Here is a 17,260-nt window from a genome sequence, read left to right on the forward strand (position 1 = left end):
GCCAAGGTCACATGCAGTGTTTTAGAAGCTCTTCACATTTGAATTACATATGGTTTGGAGGAAGCTTTCAGGAAAAAGAGAAAGTCACCCATTCAGTAGAAGCCTGGCCTTTGGACTCATTAAAGGGGATGATGCAGGCGATGAGCTGTAATGGTGTTCAGGGCTGGAATCAGCACCCCGGGGACTCTGGGCTCACAGATGGGCCTCGATAACTGGTTATGTGGGTCCAGGGAGGGCAGGCCGTGGAACCCTGTGCATTCTCAGCAAGACTGGGTGTGCCTTCTAAGACCCAGCCCCAACCTCTGAGGAACTAAGAATCCTTCTTAAACCTACGTCAGTTTTTGAAAAATAAGGTGGATGGCTCGTTAATTTTTCTCCCCCTTGGATCAGAGAGGGAGGTGGCATAGTGAAGGCAGGCCCTTCCAGAGCTGAGCTTAAGTGACAGCTCAGTTAATAATACAGCTGTTCCGGGGTCAGCCATCCAGCTGCTCTGAGGTATGTGACAGGGACAGTGCAGTGCCTGGCATTTGGTAGGCACTTGAGTGCTTGTTGAATGAATGTACCAATAAATACAGAGCCCGGAATGTGTAGCTGGCCAGACTTGAGTCTGAGATCATGGCTCAAGCCAGCTTTGTGTTCTCAGGCGCTTTCTGAGCCTCAGTTTCCTCTGAAGTGCAAATAAAACCAGCATTGAAAGGCTGTTATGGGCATCTGGCATTTGCATGCAGAGAATGGTTTAGACTTATTTTATTTATTTATTTATTTTTTCTGAAGGGTAGTGTTTTATTTGACAGACAGCATGGACTTCATACATATCCCTTATCAATGCCTTTAAAACCAAACAACTTTAAAATTTCGCAAGTTTCTCCAAGTACAAAAATACACATTTATTACATATTGGTAGTAAAATTTGTCAAGATACACAAAATCAAAGCATTTTAGATAAAGCATTGGTCTAATATATTGTAGATTGACTGAGTATAATAAAAATGACATGTAGTCTGTCTTCAAATCATACGATATAATACTTAGTGGGTAGGAAACCATCCACTCAGTTTAAAGCATCGAAGATGCTGAGGTTCTTCCATAACCATTGCTTGTCTCTGTGTTCCCTTAGATCCTCCTGTAACATTTCATGTGAATAGTCAGTATTGCTGGGAAGTATTATATTGTGGACTTATTTTAAATGGAAGCAGGTCAGGTCGTGTTTGGTCTGAATCCTGCGCTGCGTGTTCCTGAGGTGCCTGGGGGCTTGGGAGGTGCTGGAGCCGCTGCCCCCGCCTGGGCTGAGCCTGGCCCCAGCCCCTCAGCCTTGGAACCTGCAGACAGCAGCGCTCTCTCTGTCCCTCTTGCTAGGTCACAAGTAACACCACATCCCGGCATCTGAAAGGCTCGCACCCAGTCGACTACGAGCTCACCTACTTCCTGGAAGCCGCCCTCCAGAGCGCTTATGTGACGAACTTGAAGAAGGGGTAGGTCGCCGGCAGACGAGCAGGACCTGGTCATCTCTTCCCGTCCTGGGAGCTGCTCACATTGGTCTCACTGAATCAGGTCCCCCTTGTCTCTTGGGGATGTGTGTGTGGACTCCCTGGAGAGGACAACAGGGGGTTGGCTTGTTCCTGTCTTGTCAGATGAGCGTGCCCAGGAGCTTGGGACCGGGGCCGGGCTTCAGGAAGCTGCTGAAGCAGTGAAGCCTGCACGTGTTGCAGGATGGTTGTCTTTAGAAGAGGAGGTTCTGGGAGCCTGATGGGGTATGGGAAGAGTGAAGGACAGTGAGCCAGGCGGTCTGGCGGTGGTTGCTGTCGACTGAAGTGTCGGCTGAAGTCATTTTGCTTCTCTGAGCCTCATTCTCTCCAAAATGTAATGGAAAAGGCAATTCCTGCTTGTTCCATCTTTCAGGGGGCTGTGAGATGCCAGGGGAGATGTGAAAGTAAAGGCTTGGCATCGTTTTGGGGGTGCAACTGCCTGCAGATGAGGTGGCAAGAAGCTCGTTCTCCTGTGTGTTGACTGGAGGCCCTGGGATGCACAAACACGGGCCGAGAACCCTTTTCTTAGTCTTTTGCTCCTTGGGGTTAAGAAGCGCGCCCTCCTTTGTGAAGAGCCTGGTGGATGTTCCCACCTGCTGGGGGTGGGGCTGGGGTGTAGGTGCCAGGCCCAGCGTGGTGTTTCACGGGGTGTGTTGGGTGGTGGGGGAGATGGAGGAAGAGGCGACCCAACCAGGAGGGTGTGTTGCTGGCGGCGTTGGGTCTTGGGCAGTTCTACAGGGCTCAAGGCCTCCACCAGGCCGGAGACTGGCAGGCAGGGGCCTAGGCTTCCTGTGCCCCAAGTCCCTTAGCATCATTACCACCTTCTGCAAACACTGTGGGCTGGCCCATGAGGACATCCAGGCAAGCAAGGGGACCTGGGGGAGTGGGGACTCCTGTGCTCGATGGAGTTGGTCACTGCGCAGGCTGGGCGAACACCTCGCCTTTCTCAAGCCTCCCAGGTGGAGGTGGGCCTGCCACACAGGTTACCTCCTCCCCACAGGTAAGGAAACAGGGTCAGGATCAGCTTTCTTTGCTCTGACTGGCTAGAGTCCTCTGAAGCCCCTGTGTCATTTTTGGTGTGATTCATTTTGTTAAATTCCACTTTATTCATTCTTTTAACATTTTTGGAATAGAAGACTCTTATACAGGATACCAAATTAAAAAGGTACAGGAGACAATAAGTTTTCCTTCCATCTCCACCCCCTGCCTCCTGGTTCCTCTGTAGGCAGTGTTCCTAGGCTCTTATGTCATTCCAAGATACTTAGCAGCCTTCCTAAGTGATTATATGCATGTAGTATTTTCTTCCTTTTTGAAATACATATTCTCCCATTTGCCTTTTTGCATTTAAAATGTATCTCTTGGAGATTGTTCCACATCAGAGCTGCCTTTTCTTCACGTTGCTGCATAGTATTTGTAGTGCCCTGTGGTTCAGATGTCCTACTTCAGATGTCCTCAGTTTACTGGGAACTGGTTTACTCAGTTCCCGACTGAGGAACAAATAGGTCACTTCCAGACTTGGGCTCTTTTCGGCATATGCCAGAGTCCAGAACAGAACCACACCGGTGCATTATTTCAGTGGGAACCTACAGGGTAAATTCTAACAGGGACTTTCTGGGTTAAAAGGTATGCGCATTGGTCATTTCACTAGAGATGGCCAGCTTAGACCTCACGTGTGTGTTAGTCGCTCAGTCGTGTCCGTCTCTGCGACCCCATGGGCTGTAGCCTGCCAGGCTCTTCTGTCCATGGAATTCTCCAGGCAAGAACACTGGAGTCGATTGCCATTCCCTTCTCCAGAGGAACTTCCCCACCCAGGGCTCAAACCCTGGTCTCCTGCCTTGTAGGCAGGTTCTTTACCATTTGAGCTACAGGGAAGTCCTGCTTGAGCTACAGAGATGGCCAGCTCGGACCTCGTAGGGGTTTCCATTCCTGTGCCACCAAGATGTGTGGGAGAGGCTGCTCTGTAAGCTCTCACAGTGCAGTGCAAGCTTTTTTAAGAAAAATTTTATTGAAATGTAGTTGATTTACAGAGTTGTGTTAGCTTCAGGTATACAACCAAGTGCTTCAGTTGTACATATATGTACATGTATTTGTCTATATTCTTTTCCTTTACAGGTTAATACAAAATATTGATTATAGTTTCCTGTGCTATACAGTAGGTCCTTATTGGTTATCTATTTTTTATATAGTAGTATGTGTATTTTAACCCCAAATACCTAATTTTTATCCCTCTCTCCCCCAAAATGAACAATTTATTGATCACTCCCTCCTTCCTAGTTTATATAAGTAATATGTTTATGGTGGAAATTTAGAAAAATACTGAAAGATATAAAATAGACAAATTAAAAACCACATATTCAATCTTCATATCAGAAACTGGCAAATTATGACCTTTTGACCAGTCACCTGCTTTTGTAAAGTTGTTTTTAAAACATAGCTCTCCCATTGGTTTAGATAACTTTTAGATCTATGGCTGCAACTACAGAGTTATATGACTCCAAGCCTAAGATATTTACAGTCTGACTCTGTACACATGAAAATTTTCCAGCTCCCATACTCCAGATAATCACTATTAATATTTGATATACGTCTTTTCACATTTTCCTATGTATAGATATACAGGTGTATTTTTTTCCTTTTTTTTTAAACAGCAACAAAACAGTATCATAATTTATAGTACGCCGCTTTCTGGCCTGCGTTTTCCACTCAGGGCTTGGTTGCAAGCCTCTTTTCTTCCCTTGGTCATCTCTTTTCCCTATGAAGTTGCTCCCTGTGGGGTCAGGGGAAGATGGCCAGGCCCACACCTGCAGGTGGGCTTAGGACTTGGTGGGCTGCGTGGCTGGGACGGTCATCCTTGAGCTGGGCTTTGAGGGAAGGGAGATTCCCAGGGACAGGAGGAATCTGGGTGGGGCAGAAGATAGGATGGGGCTGAGGATTCTAGATGGGGAATTTGGAACACTCCAAGGCCAAATACACTTGGGAAACAGTGAGTTAAAAACTTCCCAGACCCTGTAGGAACTCCAAGGAGCTTTAATGCAGCTGGTAAATTTTCAGGAGGACGTAAAGGCGTGTAAAGTTTTCAGCTTGGTTTGACATGGAGCCCTTGTTTGGGGTGGGATTCTGAGGGGGATCAGCCGGATGGGGGCATGGTTTCTGGCCCAGGCAGCTTTTCCATCCAGCAGGCATTCTAGTCCCATCAGAGCCACATCCCATTTGGGGTGTTGGAAGCTCTGAGCTTCAGCGCTTAATACCTGGAAGAGAAGGAAGCAGAGTCCTTGCCCAGAATGCGGAGCAGGCTGTGGTGAGGCCACTCCCCGGAGGCAGAGGTGGCTGAGATGGCCGGAGGTGGGCCTGGGCCTGGGGAGAGGTGGTCCTGCCCCAGCTGGACCCCAGCCTGGGGGAGACCTGTGCCCCTTCCTTTCTCCCTATCCCGCCTTCCTGATAGAGGCAGTGGGTTGCCCCACAAGTCCTGTCCTCCAAATGGTAAGAAAAGGGAAACGGTCCCGGCCAGGGACACAGGCTCCCTCCTTGCTCTTCCCTCATACGTGAACACCCAGCCCAGCACCCTATTTGTCACAGCTGCTTAGAGACTCATTATCATTTATTTGTGTTATTTTTTAGAAGCACTCCACAGCTAGATGGGCTGCTGCCTCAAGCTTTAAATTTACACTTACAAAGAAAAAACTCTCAAGTGCTAGGCCAGGGAGGTGGTGGTGTCCCCATTTGGGATGCGAGGATCAGGAGGCCCAGAGAGCCGAGGCAGTTTTCTTCCCAAGGGTGGTACTGGCCTGGGTGCCCCTGGGTGCCTCACACCAACCAGGCCAGGGAGGTGGGGCCATTGGGTGTCACCCTGTCTGCTCTAGCTCCATCCACCATCTGCTATTTTGTTCTTATTTGATTACTGAACCTCAGTTTCAGTGAGATGGTGGCCTGGCAGGCTGGTTCCTGTTTTTACTGCTCAGGCAGCTGCCACCTGGCTGCTTCCCTTGAGCAGGAGACTGTTGTCACCCTGTTTTTGCAAATAAAGTTTTATTGGCACATAGCTACACCCATTATTTGCATATTGTCTCACCCACAGAACTGAGTAGTTGGGCTTGAGACTGGATGGCTAATCCTAAAATATTTATTCCCTGGCCCTTGACAGAAAAGAGTTTGCTGACACCTGCTCTCTGCTTAAGAACTCCTTCCTGTCAGGGCCTCTCGCAGGAGAAGAGGTGCTCTTTTTCTGTAGGGGAGCCCTGTGGAGCAGAGGAGTAGATTTTGGGGGGAGGGGAGAGTTCTTTTTGATGGCACTGCATGGCTTGTGGGAGCTTAATTTCCCGACCAGGGATGGAACCTGGGCCACAGCAGTGAAAGCACCAAGCCCTAACCACTGGAGTGCCAGTGAGTTCCCCAGATGGTTCAGATTTTAGCGTTCTATGCCCTTCATTCATTCGTAAGAAATACTCCTCTTGCTAATACATGCCACGCATTAAGTGCTGAATTTGTGCATTGCTTGCTTGTGTACTTTGTCCTTCCAGCACTCCTCTGAGGTAAGTACTGTCATTCACATCCCCACTTTACAGATGGGAAACTGAGGCACAGAGAACACAAGTGACTTGTCCGGAGCAGAGCTAGGACTGTGTATGCCGGTCTCACCTCACACCATTAACCACCAGGCTACACTGCCCACAGCAGATACCAGGTTAAGACCCCGTGGCCACCCCCGAGGCGCTCACAGCCTGCCACGTGTTCCTGCGAGTATGCCCCTGCTTGGTGTGCATGGTCTCAGCTTCTGGTTTGAAGAGTCGGTGGTCATCAGAGCAGGGCTGGGGAATGGGGAGCCACTCAGTGACCCTGAGTGAGTTCTTCCTCTGCCCCCACCCTCACCTCTAACAGGAGGTCTCTGTCTTACATCCCAGGGTGTGAGGGTCCAAGAGGAGAGTGGGAATGAAAAGACACTGGCGTATGGAATTCAGAGCACTGTTAACTCCCTCTCCACTGAGGTCCCCTTCCCTTCACCCCTCAGGGCTGCCTGCTCCCTTCCCCATACCAGCTCCTCTGCTGGTGTGATGAGGTCAAGGTGAGCATCTTGGACAGCCAGGAGGGAAGGAGAGAGCCAGCAGTTATCAAGCACATGCTGTGTGCCAAGCTGGACCATGTGCTCTGTGAAGGAGGTCATGTGACCCCCGGGGCCAGGGCTCAAATGAGCTTGAGTCAGTTGCTTGACATCACTCCCTGGGGTTCCAGCTTCAGATTTGAGTGGCCTGGAAACCCATGCCACTTAAGGTTTCGGGGGTGTCAGAGGGCAGCCATGGCACCTGTGGGGTGTGTGGGAGAAGGACAGGGTCCTGATGATCCTTGCTGTGCTGAGTCAGGGCTCCGCTTCCTTCTCTGGGACCCTGAGTCACATTCTTAGAGAGTGGCTCCTGTTCCGGAACCAGGCCTGCTCCTCCCTAGAGTGGGCCTGCTTCCTGCCCTGGCTTTGTTCTGCACACTCAGGCTGTGTGTGTGTGTGTGCGCGCGCACGCACCCCTTGTGGGCAGAGGCATTAACCAACCATCACCCCTCCGGGAAAGCCCACGTCATTTCGGTTCATTTTCTGTGGCTGTCACTTTGTTCCCCTGTCTTTGTCCTCTATCGCCTGAAGCACAGATTTTGGTCCTTAAAGCCAGGATGCCAACTCCCCCAACCCCTGCTCCACCCTGCCTCCCACATATAGACAAATAGAGATTGAATCATCATTTGTTTCCCAGCGAACAGCCCGAACATTTGAAAGCCTGAGTGTGAGGAGCAGTTCTCAGGATGTTGGCAGCAGCTCGGTCCTTCCCTCTCTGTTTCCTGTGAACTCATCCAGCCCAGAGGTGACCCTGGAATGTGAAAAAGATAAAGTAGTCCTGGGTGCCTGGGTGGGCTCTGAATAATGTCTTTACACCTTTCTTCTTGACAGTCGCCAATATTTGTTGAATACTTACTGCATGTCAGGCAGAATGCTGATGCCTTTACATGTAATCCTATAAAGTTGGAACTAGTAATATCCCCATTTTCCTGAAGGAGAGGTTAAGGAACTTGCCCAAAATCACAAGGCCAACAAGTGGTGTTGCCACCAAACCTGGGGCTGAACTGTGTCTGTCCCACCCCACAGCCTGACCGCACTTGAGAACCACTGTCTTAGCTCAAGGTGCGAGAGGCAGGGTCAGGGGGAGACTGGGATGCAGATACCTGACACCCCCATCACCGTCTCTGGAGCAGCCCTGGAGAGTCTTTTAAAGGGCTCCAGAGCCGTTTCCTGGTGGTTAAATTTCACTCCCATTGTCTGGGCTCTTGGGGTGTTTGGGAAGGGTTGGGAGGAAACCCTTTGCTGTGTTGAAAGAGGTCACAGCCAATAGGGGAAAGGTGGCTAAGATGGAAAAGCCCTGAGGAGAGCCCAGCAGCTCATCTCCCAGCTTGCTGCTGAGAGCCCTGAGTGTCGCCCTCAGCTGCCCGGGCCAGACGAGGACCCTCCTTACAGAGCCCGCGTCTGAGCGGGAGCTGTAGAAGCCATGTGTGGGTGGTGGACAGTGCCCTGTGCTGGAGGAAAAGAAGGCAGGAAGCTGGGTGCTGCTTGGGACAGGGTGGACTCTAGGGAGACACTTTGTTCTGACAGGCTGGGTGGAGTGGAGTCCCTGGGGCTCCGGCACTGTTGGGTGTTAGAGGACATTCGTTAGGACCTAAAGAATGGGGAGGTGGTGGTATCTGCTTCTCAGACTCTGGGCTGGAATCTGAGAGCTGGAGCTCATTCCCATGTGGGCATGGTGTGGACCCAGGCTCCAGAGGGTCAGAGGAGACCCTGCTGAGAACGGGGTGCTCAGCCCCAGGGGCCAGATGACCACGACTAGTGCTGACTCCCAGGGCCGAACTTGTTGAGGATTGAGGATTGATTCCTCCAGTTGAGGATCTGAAATAACTTAAAGGGTGTGGTGCTCTCCACTGTGCAGTGTGAGTGGTGTTTGCCTGGCCTCCAGACAGTGCTTCTCCTTTAACCCTGAGCTTCACTGAGGCCTGGGCCTCCCTCATGCTGCCCGCTTACTCATTCAGTGTCTGAAGGACATTCATTTTTTCCAAGGGCCTTGCCCTATTGATCCAGCTGTTCATTTCCCCAGCTGACTCCTGCCCCTTGCTCTGTGACTGATGGCAGAGTTCCTAATTGACCTGGGACTGAAAGTGCTGGTCCGAAAAGTCCAGAGTTAGAAGGCCCCTCCCAAAGGGCAGGGACCTGTGGTACCTGGGTTCCACTTCCCCCTCGCTGCCACCAGAGGGCAGCCGTGGACTCTGGTTGGAGCCTTGTCCCAGGCAGTTCTGCGGATGCCAACTGCCAGGAGGACGCATCTCTCAGTTGGGGGTTGGTGAGCCCAAGGTCTTGGCTGTGGGGGAGGCTTGGTTCTCCTTTGCGTGAGGCAGTTCCAGGAGTGAAGCATCAGCGGGTAGCTGAGGGTGGTGTGATGCCCGGGACACTGTTGATGACCCTGACCTCATAGAACTGGGTCTCTGAGCATCTCCCAAGAAAAGAATGTGAGCTGACTTGTCTCCTTCCCCCACAGTGGGCAAGGGGCCATTTCTCCTTGGAGTGTTTTTTTTTCCCTTCTTTCTCCCTAGACGTACAGAGCCCATTCTTGGCTCAGGTCTGGCAGCCAGCTTGGGTTATGTGTGTCGAACCAGGTGGGCTGAATGTTGTGTGAGTGCTTTTTAAAAAGTTTTCTCTTTTTTTAAATCACTAAAGCAATATATGTTCTTTGTACCAAAACCAAACAATAGAGAAGGGAATGAGAAGGGAATGTGTTTTCTCTAAGGGAGTTGCAGGGCTTGGCAGGCTGTGGAGCCCTATGAAAACACCCTCCCTTTTACTGTGTGTGTGTGTAGGTACCTTAGAAAACCCAGCCTGCTATTGAGTATAACCCAGTGAGGGATGTGCCCAATCAGCAGTAATTTAGTATTCTCATCAGCCACCCAGTATCTGCAGTGCTGGGGGAGGGCAGGAGACAGATGGCTCAAGGGGGCATCCAGGGAGCAGAGTCACCCAACAGCAAAACCCGGGAGAGCCTCCTGGTGGTCACGGAAGAGACCTCTTTAGGCAAAGGGAAAAGTCGGAGCCCCATCAGAGAAGGCACATCCTTCCAGCCTCTCTCAATGCACAGTCTTTACTTATCGTCCTTACCCACCACCCATCCCCAACCTCGCTAGAACGGTCCCCTTGCTTGGATGTCCTCAGGGCCCTGCACGGAAGTATCACAGTCTTTTTCTGAGGTTGGGAGTGAAGAGGAGAGCTTTAGTTTTTGAAAATGATGATGTGGTTCTGTGGCAGGAAGGAATAGCTTGATAACCATTTGAACTTCACCTGACCCTGTCTTCTGGTTCAGTTCTCCAGCTGTTGGGACCTGGCTGTGCATTTCTGGGTCTTTGACCAGAAACCTCTCATACACAATTAGCAGTGCCAGCCCTGAAACAGACTTCTGGCCGGGGTCATGCATACCAGAGCCTGTTTAGGTTCCATTCAGTGGTAATTCCATGTATTTTCTCATTCCCTGTTTCTCATTCTCTCCCTCAAGAAAATTTGTTGAGCACCCTACTGTATGCAAAATATTTTGCTAAGCTCTTGAATAAATCAGGGGCATGGCTAAATTTATAGACCATGAGCTCCTAACGTGCAAGCCCATAAATGAGCTATTCATTCATTCATCATTAGTCTCTTAATTCATTCCCCCTGTATTAGTTGGATGCCTGTTGAGAACATGATAGTTGGTGTTCAGTATCCAGTTCAGTTCAGTCACTCAGTTGTGTCCGACTCTTTGCAGCCCCATGGACTGCAGCACTCCAGGCTTCCCTGTCCATCACCAGCTCCCGGAGCTTGCTCAAACTCATGTCCATTGAGTCAGACAATATCCAGGTACTTGGTATGCAGTGAGCCCTTCGAAAAGACTTAGTCGAGGGAGTCCTGGAGTTCAGATAGCCAGGAAAGGGAAGTGTAACTCTGCCAAGTCAGAACACCATTGTCTTTCTGGAGGGTCTGGTTAGCTAGAAGGGAGTGAAATCTGAATCCCTTGGTGCCTGCAGGGAGCCCACCTTTTCCATTGGATGAGTGATGGCCTGAAAAGGCAGGCGTCTTCAGGGCTTTAATTTTCCCCTTGGAGAATGGATGGATTTATTCCACAATAATTTCTTGAGTGCCTCCTGTGTTCCAAGCATTGAGCTGGTGCCCGGGAATATGAAGCTTCCCTCACCAACCTCATTAGAAGTTGCAAAGACTGGATGAGATAAAGTGCTTTCCAAAATCTTCCCCACTGCTTGCTGCTGACCAGGGGCCCCGGGGAGCTTGCCATCTCCTTGCATGGCCCACCTGCAGGCCACTCTAAGACAGGTTGTTTCCGTTGACCCATGCCTGCACGCGCATCTCCTCTTTCTCTCTGCTCCTGACCAGCCAGGGTTTGCTTGAATTGGAATCCATGGCCTCCTGGCTTGTCTGCATGCAGCCCGATTCTGGGCCAGGGTTTGTTGGAGGCTCCTGTTTGGATATTGTTTAAAGTGGCAGCTTTGCTCAGAAAGGTCAATGTGAGAGATTGGAACAAAGAGATCTTTCAAACTGGCCTCTCACGGGGTTCAGAAAAGCCCCAGCTCTACCTGGCATCATCAGTTTAGACCTGCGACAGGATTATTCAGGCTGGTGGGAGAGACCCCAGCTTGTTTCCCATTTCCTGGAGGGGTGAGCTGAGGCAGAGGGGCATTCCTGACATTTCAGAACAGATCAGCATTGGCCGGGAGCCTGGGTCTCTCCCTGTCTAGCTCTGGCCCCCGGAACCTTTGTCGGTTTTTCTCTTTATCTGCATTCAATAAAAATTGGAACTTACCCAAAAGATGCCTAAGGGTGATTACTTTGCTAAAAAATTCTTGGAAGCTTATTTAGATGCCCAGTTCCCTTACAGATTTGAAAACAGTAAAAATATACAACTTTGGGAGCACAAGATCTTGTTAAAATACAGTGCTCATTCCTAAATTGTGTGTGTATTGGGAGAAACAGGATCCCTGGGAGTCTGCATTTCTCCCAAATCCCCAGGCAATGCCAGTACTGCTGACCTGGGAGTACTTTCTGAGTGTTGATGATATAGAAACTACAGGCAGAGAGAGGACAGTCCTTGCCTTGCAGTGGGAAGAAGGGATCATAGTCCTTGTTGGCTCTGGCCTCCTGGTAGCAGCCTTGGCCAGGCTGCCAGGGAGGAGGCTGGCAGGTAGCCCACAGAGTGGAAAATCACCCACAGGTCCGGGGCACTCCTGGCTTCTTTTGGGCCAAAGGGGCCCTGGGGCAGCCCCAGGGTCCAACCTTCCTCAGCCTGTGGCGATTTGGCCCAGCTGCTCCAGCAGAGCTCTCCCGCAGCTGAGTTCCCAGAGCCAGCCATTTCCTGTCTTCTGAGAATTCATGCATCTTTTCTCACTCTTCTAATAGTGGTTGCCGTGTGGTTTTCCTCTCAGCTGCCCCTGCTGTCCATCTCTGGGTCCTTCTCTAAGGCAGAGTCCTCAGTGGGCTTGAAGGGCTTCTGCTGCAGACTCTTGCTTTTGGGCTTGGGGCTCCCAGCCTGTCCCAGGGTGTGGTTTGCCTGTCAGGGAGTCCTGTTCTTATGTCCCCTGTGGGCGGGGCTGATGGAAGGAGAAAGATGGACACAAAACTGGAGCAGCCCCTTGGGTACTTCCCCTCTACTCATTAGCTTCTGAACTTCCGTGCAAAATAATGTGGCAAATTAAAACATAAGTAATGTGACCTTTAGGACCCAGATTAGAAAGGGAAATAGGGAAAATAGCCAATACTCAGTAAGTCTATACCACATGCCTGGTGTCCTCAGGGCTTCACATATATTCATCTTCCTGACAGCACTGTGAGCAAATGAGGAATCCCCCTGCAGACAGGGAGACTAGAACTCAGATTGGCTACCTCGCTTTCCTAAGATTGCAGATTGAGGACCTGGCTGCAAAGCCAGGGTTTCCATGTCAGGTTGTTCCTCCTGGAACCTGATTGCTTAGCATAGGAGAACTGGAAGACATTGAGGAATCGTCTAAATCAGTGGTTCTCAAACTTGAATGTCATTGGGACCCTCTTGGAAGTTTGATAAAACATGGATTGCTGGACTCTACAGCAGAATTTCTGATCCAGCAGATCTGGAGTAGGGATCCTCAGAATTTGCATTTCTTACAAGTTCCCCTGATGCTAATGCTGCTGGTCCCACCTTAGTACCTCTAGTGGTACACAAATGATTGTAAGTGATACACAGACTAAGGTTTTTTTAAGTACTTCTGAAAAAAAAAAGTACTTCTGTATGTAATATTTATTAGCAAAAAAGAAATGCGAAACCTGAAGCCAAACAACTTGTACACCAAATCCATGATTTCAGGTATGTTTGATGAAGGTGGGATGTCTACTGAAGTAAAAAGAAAGAAGATATAAAGAAAAGTATTGCACAAAACGGTAACACTAATGGTGTACAGCTAGTAGCCACAAGTGTAGATGTGGCATGTAGACGATGGGAGTCTGGGAGATGCTGTTTGAAACTGAAGGTGTGACTTTATAGAGGAGAGGACTGCGCACAGCCCACAGAGGTGAACTCTGCCTTCAGGAGCAGCCCCCAGACATGAAGTCTCTAAGGGCCCTGTGGTGCCCAGTGCTTCATGCCCTTTCTGGCTCTTCAGAAGCTCTAGACAGACTAGGGAAGATTGCTGTGATTCTTATTCTATCCCCCAGCTCTTAGTCTCCATTGTCAATCTTACAAATGGGGATCGAAATTTATAATGTTGCTTGCTTGCTTGTCAGAAACCAGAGGTTTCCAGAAGGCAAGGAATTGAGCTTCTGTCCTTTTATGGCTCCAAGCTCAAAGTCCCCAGGAATCTGTTTCATGCATAAAAGCTGCAGGAGGGACTCATGTGACTTCCTGAGCGGTCACCTTTGGCTTTTTATCCTCTTTCATTTCTAAATTTGCTGCCCTGGCAGCTACTGATTTTCCTAGAGAAAATCAGGGGTTCTAGAGAACCCCCCAGAACAAGTGAGGGCATTTGCTGAGCACATGCTGTATGCCCAGGCTGAGCTTCAGGAACAAGACAGGAACCCTGCCCTCAGGGGGTGCAAAGTGCGAAAGGGGATCAGCCTGTAAATGGGAAATGACCGCAGTGCCATGCTTGCTTCGAAAAAGGACTTAACACGAGGCAAGAGCTACACAGTCAGGAGGGCCTGGGAAGGCTGCAAGGAGGAGGTGATACCGAAAGTGATGTGTAAAAACACAGGTGTTTTTTTAAGGATTTGTAGGGGAAGGGCTCTTAAAGGCAGTGGGGGAAGTCTGTGCCAAGACTTGACATAGGGAACTGTGGACAGCTGTTCAGAAAGGACTCAAGTGGTGAGAGATGCCATGGGAGAGAGGCAAGGAGCAGGCCTGACAGCCCCGTGAGGGCCTCAGCTGGATTCTGTAAGCCTGGGGGGACCAACGAAAAGCGAACGTGGAGGGGAACAAGATGTCTCCTGCGTGTCAGGTGGAGTCCTCAAAGGACAGTGGCAGCAGTTTTTCAAACTCAGGTCACACCCATCAGTGGGTTGCATAATCTGCTTAGTGGGCTGCTGCGAGCATTTTTAAAAAGGGGAAGTCGCAGGAGATGTAAAATAGAACATATCAGAGTGGATTGCCTTGCACGTAGTAGAGATAGATATTGGATCAAGAAACGTACTTCAGTTCTATGTAAGCAGTGTGTGCATATATATAGGGTTGCAATGTCAGGCGTATTTCTTACTATGGATCACACTTTAAAAAGCTTAAGGCTCAGAGGCCTGACTGGAGTGGGCGAGACCAGCTGTTGCTGTCATCTAGGCCCCAGATGATGTAAGGACTGAGAGGAGAGGATGGATTCCAGTGTAGACCAGATGTGGTGGGTGAAGATGGAGAATGTGAGGCTGACCTCAAGTCTGAAAGTTTGATACCAGCCCAGAGTACTTGGGCCAGAATGATATCTTTGAAATAACCCAATCCTTTTTTTTTTTTTAATTGGGGGTAATTTCTTTACAGTTGTGCGTAAACCAATTGTTGTGTTGGTTTCTGCCACACATTGACATGAATCAGCCATAGGTATACCTATGTCCCCTCCCTCTTGAACTTCCCTCCTTCCTCCCACCTCGTCCCCCCCTCCCAGGTTGTCACAGAGCAGCTGGTTGAGCTCCCTGCCTCATATAACAAATTCCCTCTGGCTATCTGAAAGACCAATCTTGGTCCCTTTCTGATGGTGAACTGGAGGCCTGGGTTTCTGGAGGGCTGTAGGAAAGAGGAAGCCTTTGTATTCTTTGATCAGTGAAGTCCTGGGCGCCTAGGATCCTGGTGTTACAGTTCTGACCTTTCTTACCAAGTACTGGATGTTGTCGGATAACATTCAAATGGGCAGGCTCCTCCCAGCATCCTCAGGTTTGATGAGGATGTCTTTGTGGGAACTAGGCTGGTAACGACCCTGCTTCTGCTGTCTTCCCACTAGGAACATCGTGAAAGGCATGAAAGAGCTCCGGGAGGTGCTACGCACTGTGGAGACCAAAGCAACTCAGAACTTCAAAGTGGTAATGGGGGAGGCCCCAGGGCTGGCTGCTGGCTCTGGCTGGTTTATTCAGGGGTTGATTTCAGCAGGAGGCTGCAGAAGTCCTAGCAGGGGACCCCTGAATCAGGGATGACCATAGGTCGCATGCGGGTGTGCGTGTTTGTCCTCTCCCTGTCGTATTCACGGCAGACATTGCTAGTCAACCGCAGCATTCTTTCCTCCAAGCCTGGGACACGCCCTCAGCATCCTTCTCATCACAGCACCGTGCATAGCCCCTCACGTTAGATCAGTGCTGAAGCCTCCTGACATCCCTTCCTAGCACGGTGGTGTGCTAATTCTCAGGCTTTTGTTTCTGATCTTAATAAAGAACTTTGGCTCGCTTTCCTGCCCCACTTCAGGCCTGCCCTCTTAGGCTTTTATTCACCCCACATCAGAGCCACAGCTGCTTCTCACTCTACACTTCTCTGTCAAATATCAGGAAGGTGTCTGGTGGAGAAAGCTGCTTGTACCAGGGGGCCTTACGCTCTGCAAGGGCCTGTGAACACTCAGAGCCATGCTGGGCTCCGTGGGGCCAGAAGGAGGAGGAAATGTACCTCTTGTCTAGAGAAGAAAGAGGACAAAAGATGAAGTGGGAGCCATCAAAGGCCAACGGAAGGGGTGGGGGCAGCTCAGTGCTAGAGGCACAGAGAAGGGAGGGGGCTCCTTGGGGGTGGAGTGGTGGGCCTCCTGGAGGGGCAGCACGTGGCCAGCAGGCTGATGTGGGGGGCCCAGCAGGGCAGAGCCAGCGTGTGCCTGCATCTGAGTCCCGCCCTCTCTGCCAGATGGCCGCCAAGCACCTGGCAGGGGTCCTGCTGCACTCCCTGAGTGAGGAGTGCTACTGGAACCCCCTGTCTCAGCCTCTGCCTGAGTTCATGAGCAAGGAGGAGAATTCCTTCATCACGCAGGCCCTGCGGAAACCTCACCTCTACGAAGGAGACAAGTAAGCCCTGTCTGCTCAGGGGACCACTCCAAACTCAGGCCACTGTCCCTGGGGTCGGGTGCCCAAGGTGGCCCCTCTCTCTGCTCCACGCTCTCCTGCACTTTCCGCCCAGCTCCCTGCCAGGCAGGCTCCTTAGAACAGGCAGGAGCTGAGTAGACTGGAGAAGGCAGGGCTCACGGCAGGTGTAGGGGTCCTGTATGGCTTCCAAAGGCCAAACAATTATTCGAGGAGTTCCTGCCTTCATGCACCATCTGTCTTGTTTGTGGCAGTAATTGGAGGTGGGGTCTGTGAGTTTCTTTCCCACTCTTCTCTGCAGCTTGCCCCAGCCACTCACTGCAGGCAGCGCTGGGGGCTGGAAGGGGCATCCCCACCCCACCCCAAGAGCACTGCAGTGCTTCCCACCCTCGCCCACCACAGCCTTTCAGGTCCGTGACTCTGGGGCGCGATAAAGAACTGCAGGTGGAATCCAGTGCCTGTGAATTATGCAGGGGAAGGTCACCTTACGAGGGCTGGTGCCGACTCCGGGGCAGAAGGGCCAGTGGGGCGGGCCAGCTGTGCTGCTTGGTGAGGGCCGCCCTGCAGCCAGACTGCCTTCTTTGTCCTCCAGCCTCTACTGCCCGAAGGATAACATTGAGGAAGCCCTGCTGCTGCTCCTCATCAGTGAGTCCATGGTGAGTGCCAAGGCTCTACCCGGGCCTCCAGCCTCTGCTCCGTGGGGGAAAGCTGCGGGGCTCAGGCTTAGACCACCAGGTCCTGGCTGAGATCAGCCCCCCGTGGATGTCACTGCTGCAGGCTTTGCTTGCCCCCCAGGGGGATGCGGCTTGCTTATGAGCTTTAGGTGTGGTGTACAAGGCTGCCTTCGGGGGCCTGGGTCCTGCCCTCCAGTGACCAGGGACTAAGCTGACAAGTTCCTACCTCCTCCTTCTGGAATTAAATGATATCATTGGCTTGTCAACAGAATGTTTCATGAACAGCTGGGAGCTGGGTCTGGTGATGGAGGGGAGTGGAAGAAACGTGTAATTTTCATGGCACGAGGCCTAGATTCAGGTTCCAGCCCTACCACTCAGTTGCTGAGGGCCCTGGGCAGATCACCTAAGCTCTGTGAGCCTCAGCTCCTCACCTCTAAAGTGACAGTAACTCACGGGGGTGAGATGCCTATACAAGTATGTATTCATACACTTGTGCCAGTCCTTTTTTA

At 50.9% G+C, this 17,260-nt stretch overlaps 1 protein-coding gene across 2 annotated transcripts in view; it reads left to right on the forward strand.

Moving 5' to 3' along the window:
* TTC7A (tetratricopeptide repeat domain 7A) overlaps positions 1-17,260 on the forward strand; it is a 122,285-nt gene that overhangs the window by 32,985 nt on the left and 72,040 nt on the right. For both annotated transcript variants that reach the window (XM_055540014.1, XM_055540013.1), the window contains exons 5-8: positions 1,357-1,472; positions 15,027-15,105; positions 15,905-16,062; positions 16,670-16,733. In XM_055540014.1, the coding sequence (XP_055395989.1) occupies positions 1,357-1,472; positions 15,027-15,105; positions 15,905-16,062; positions 16,670-16,733 (417 nt within the window). The remainder of the gene's footprint in view (positions 1-1,356; positions 1,473-15,026; positions 15,106-15,904; positions 16,063-16,669; positions 16,734-17,260) is intronic.

The sequence above is a fragment of the Bubalus kerabau genome, chromosome 11 (assembly GCF_029407905.1).
Source record: "Bubalus kerabau isolate K-KA32 ecotype Philippines breed swamp buffalo chromosome 11, PCC_UOA_SB_1v2, whole genome shotgun sequence".
Classification (NCBI taxonomy): Eukaryota; Metazoa; Chordata; class Mammalia; order Artiodactyla; family Bovidae; genus Bubalus; species Bubalus kerabau.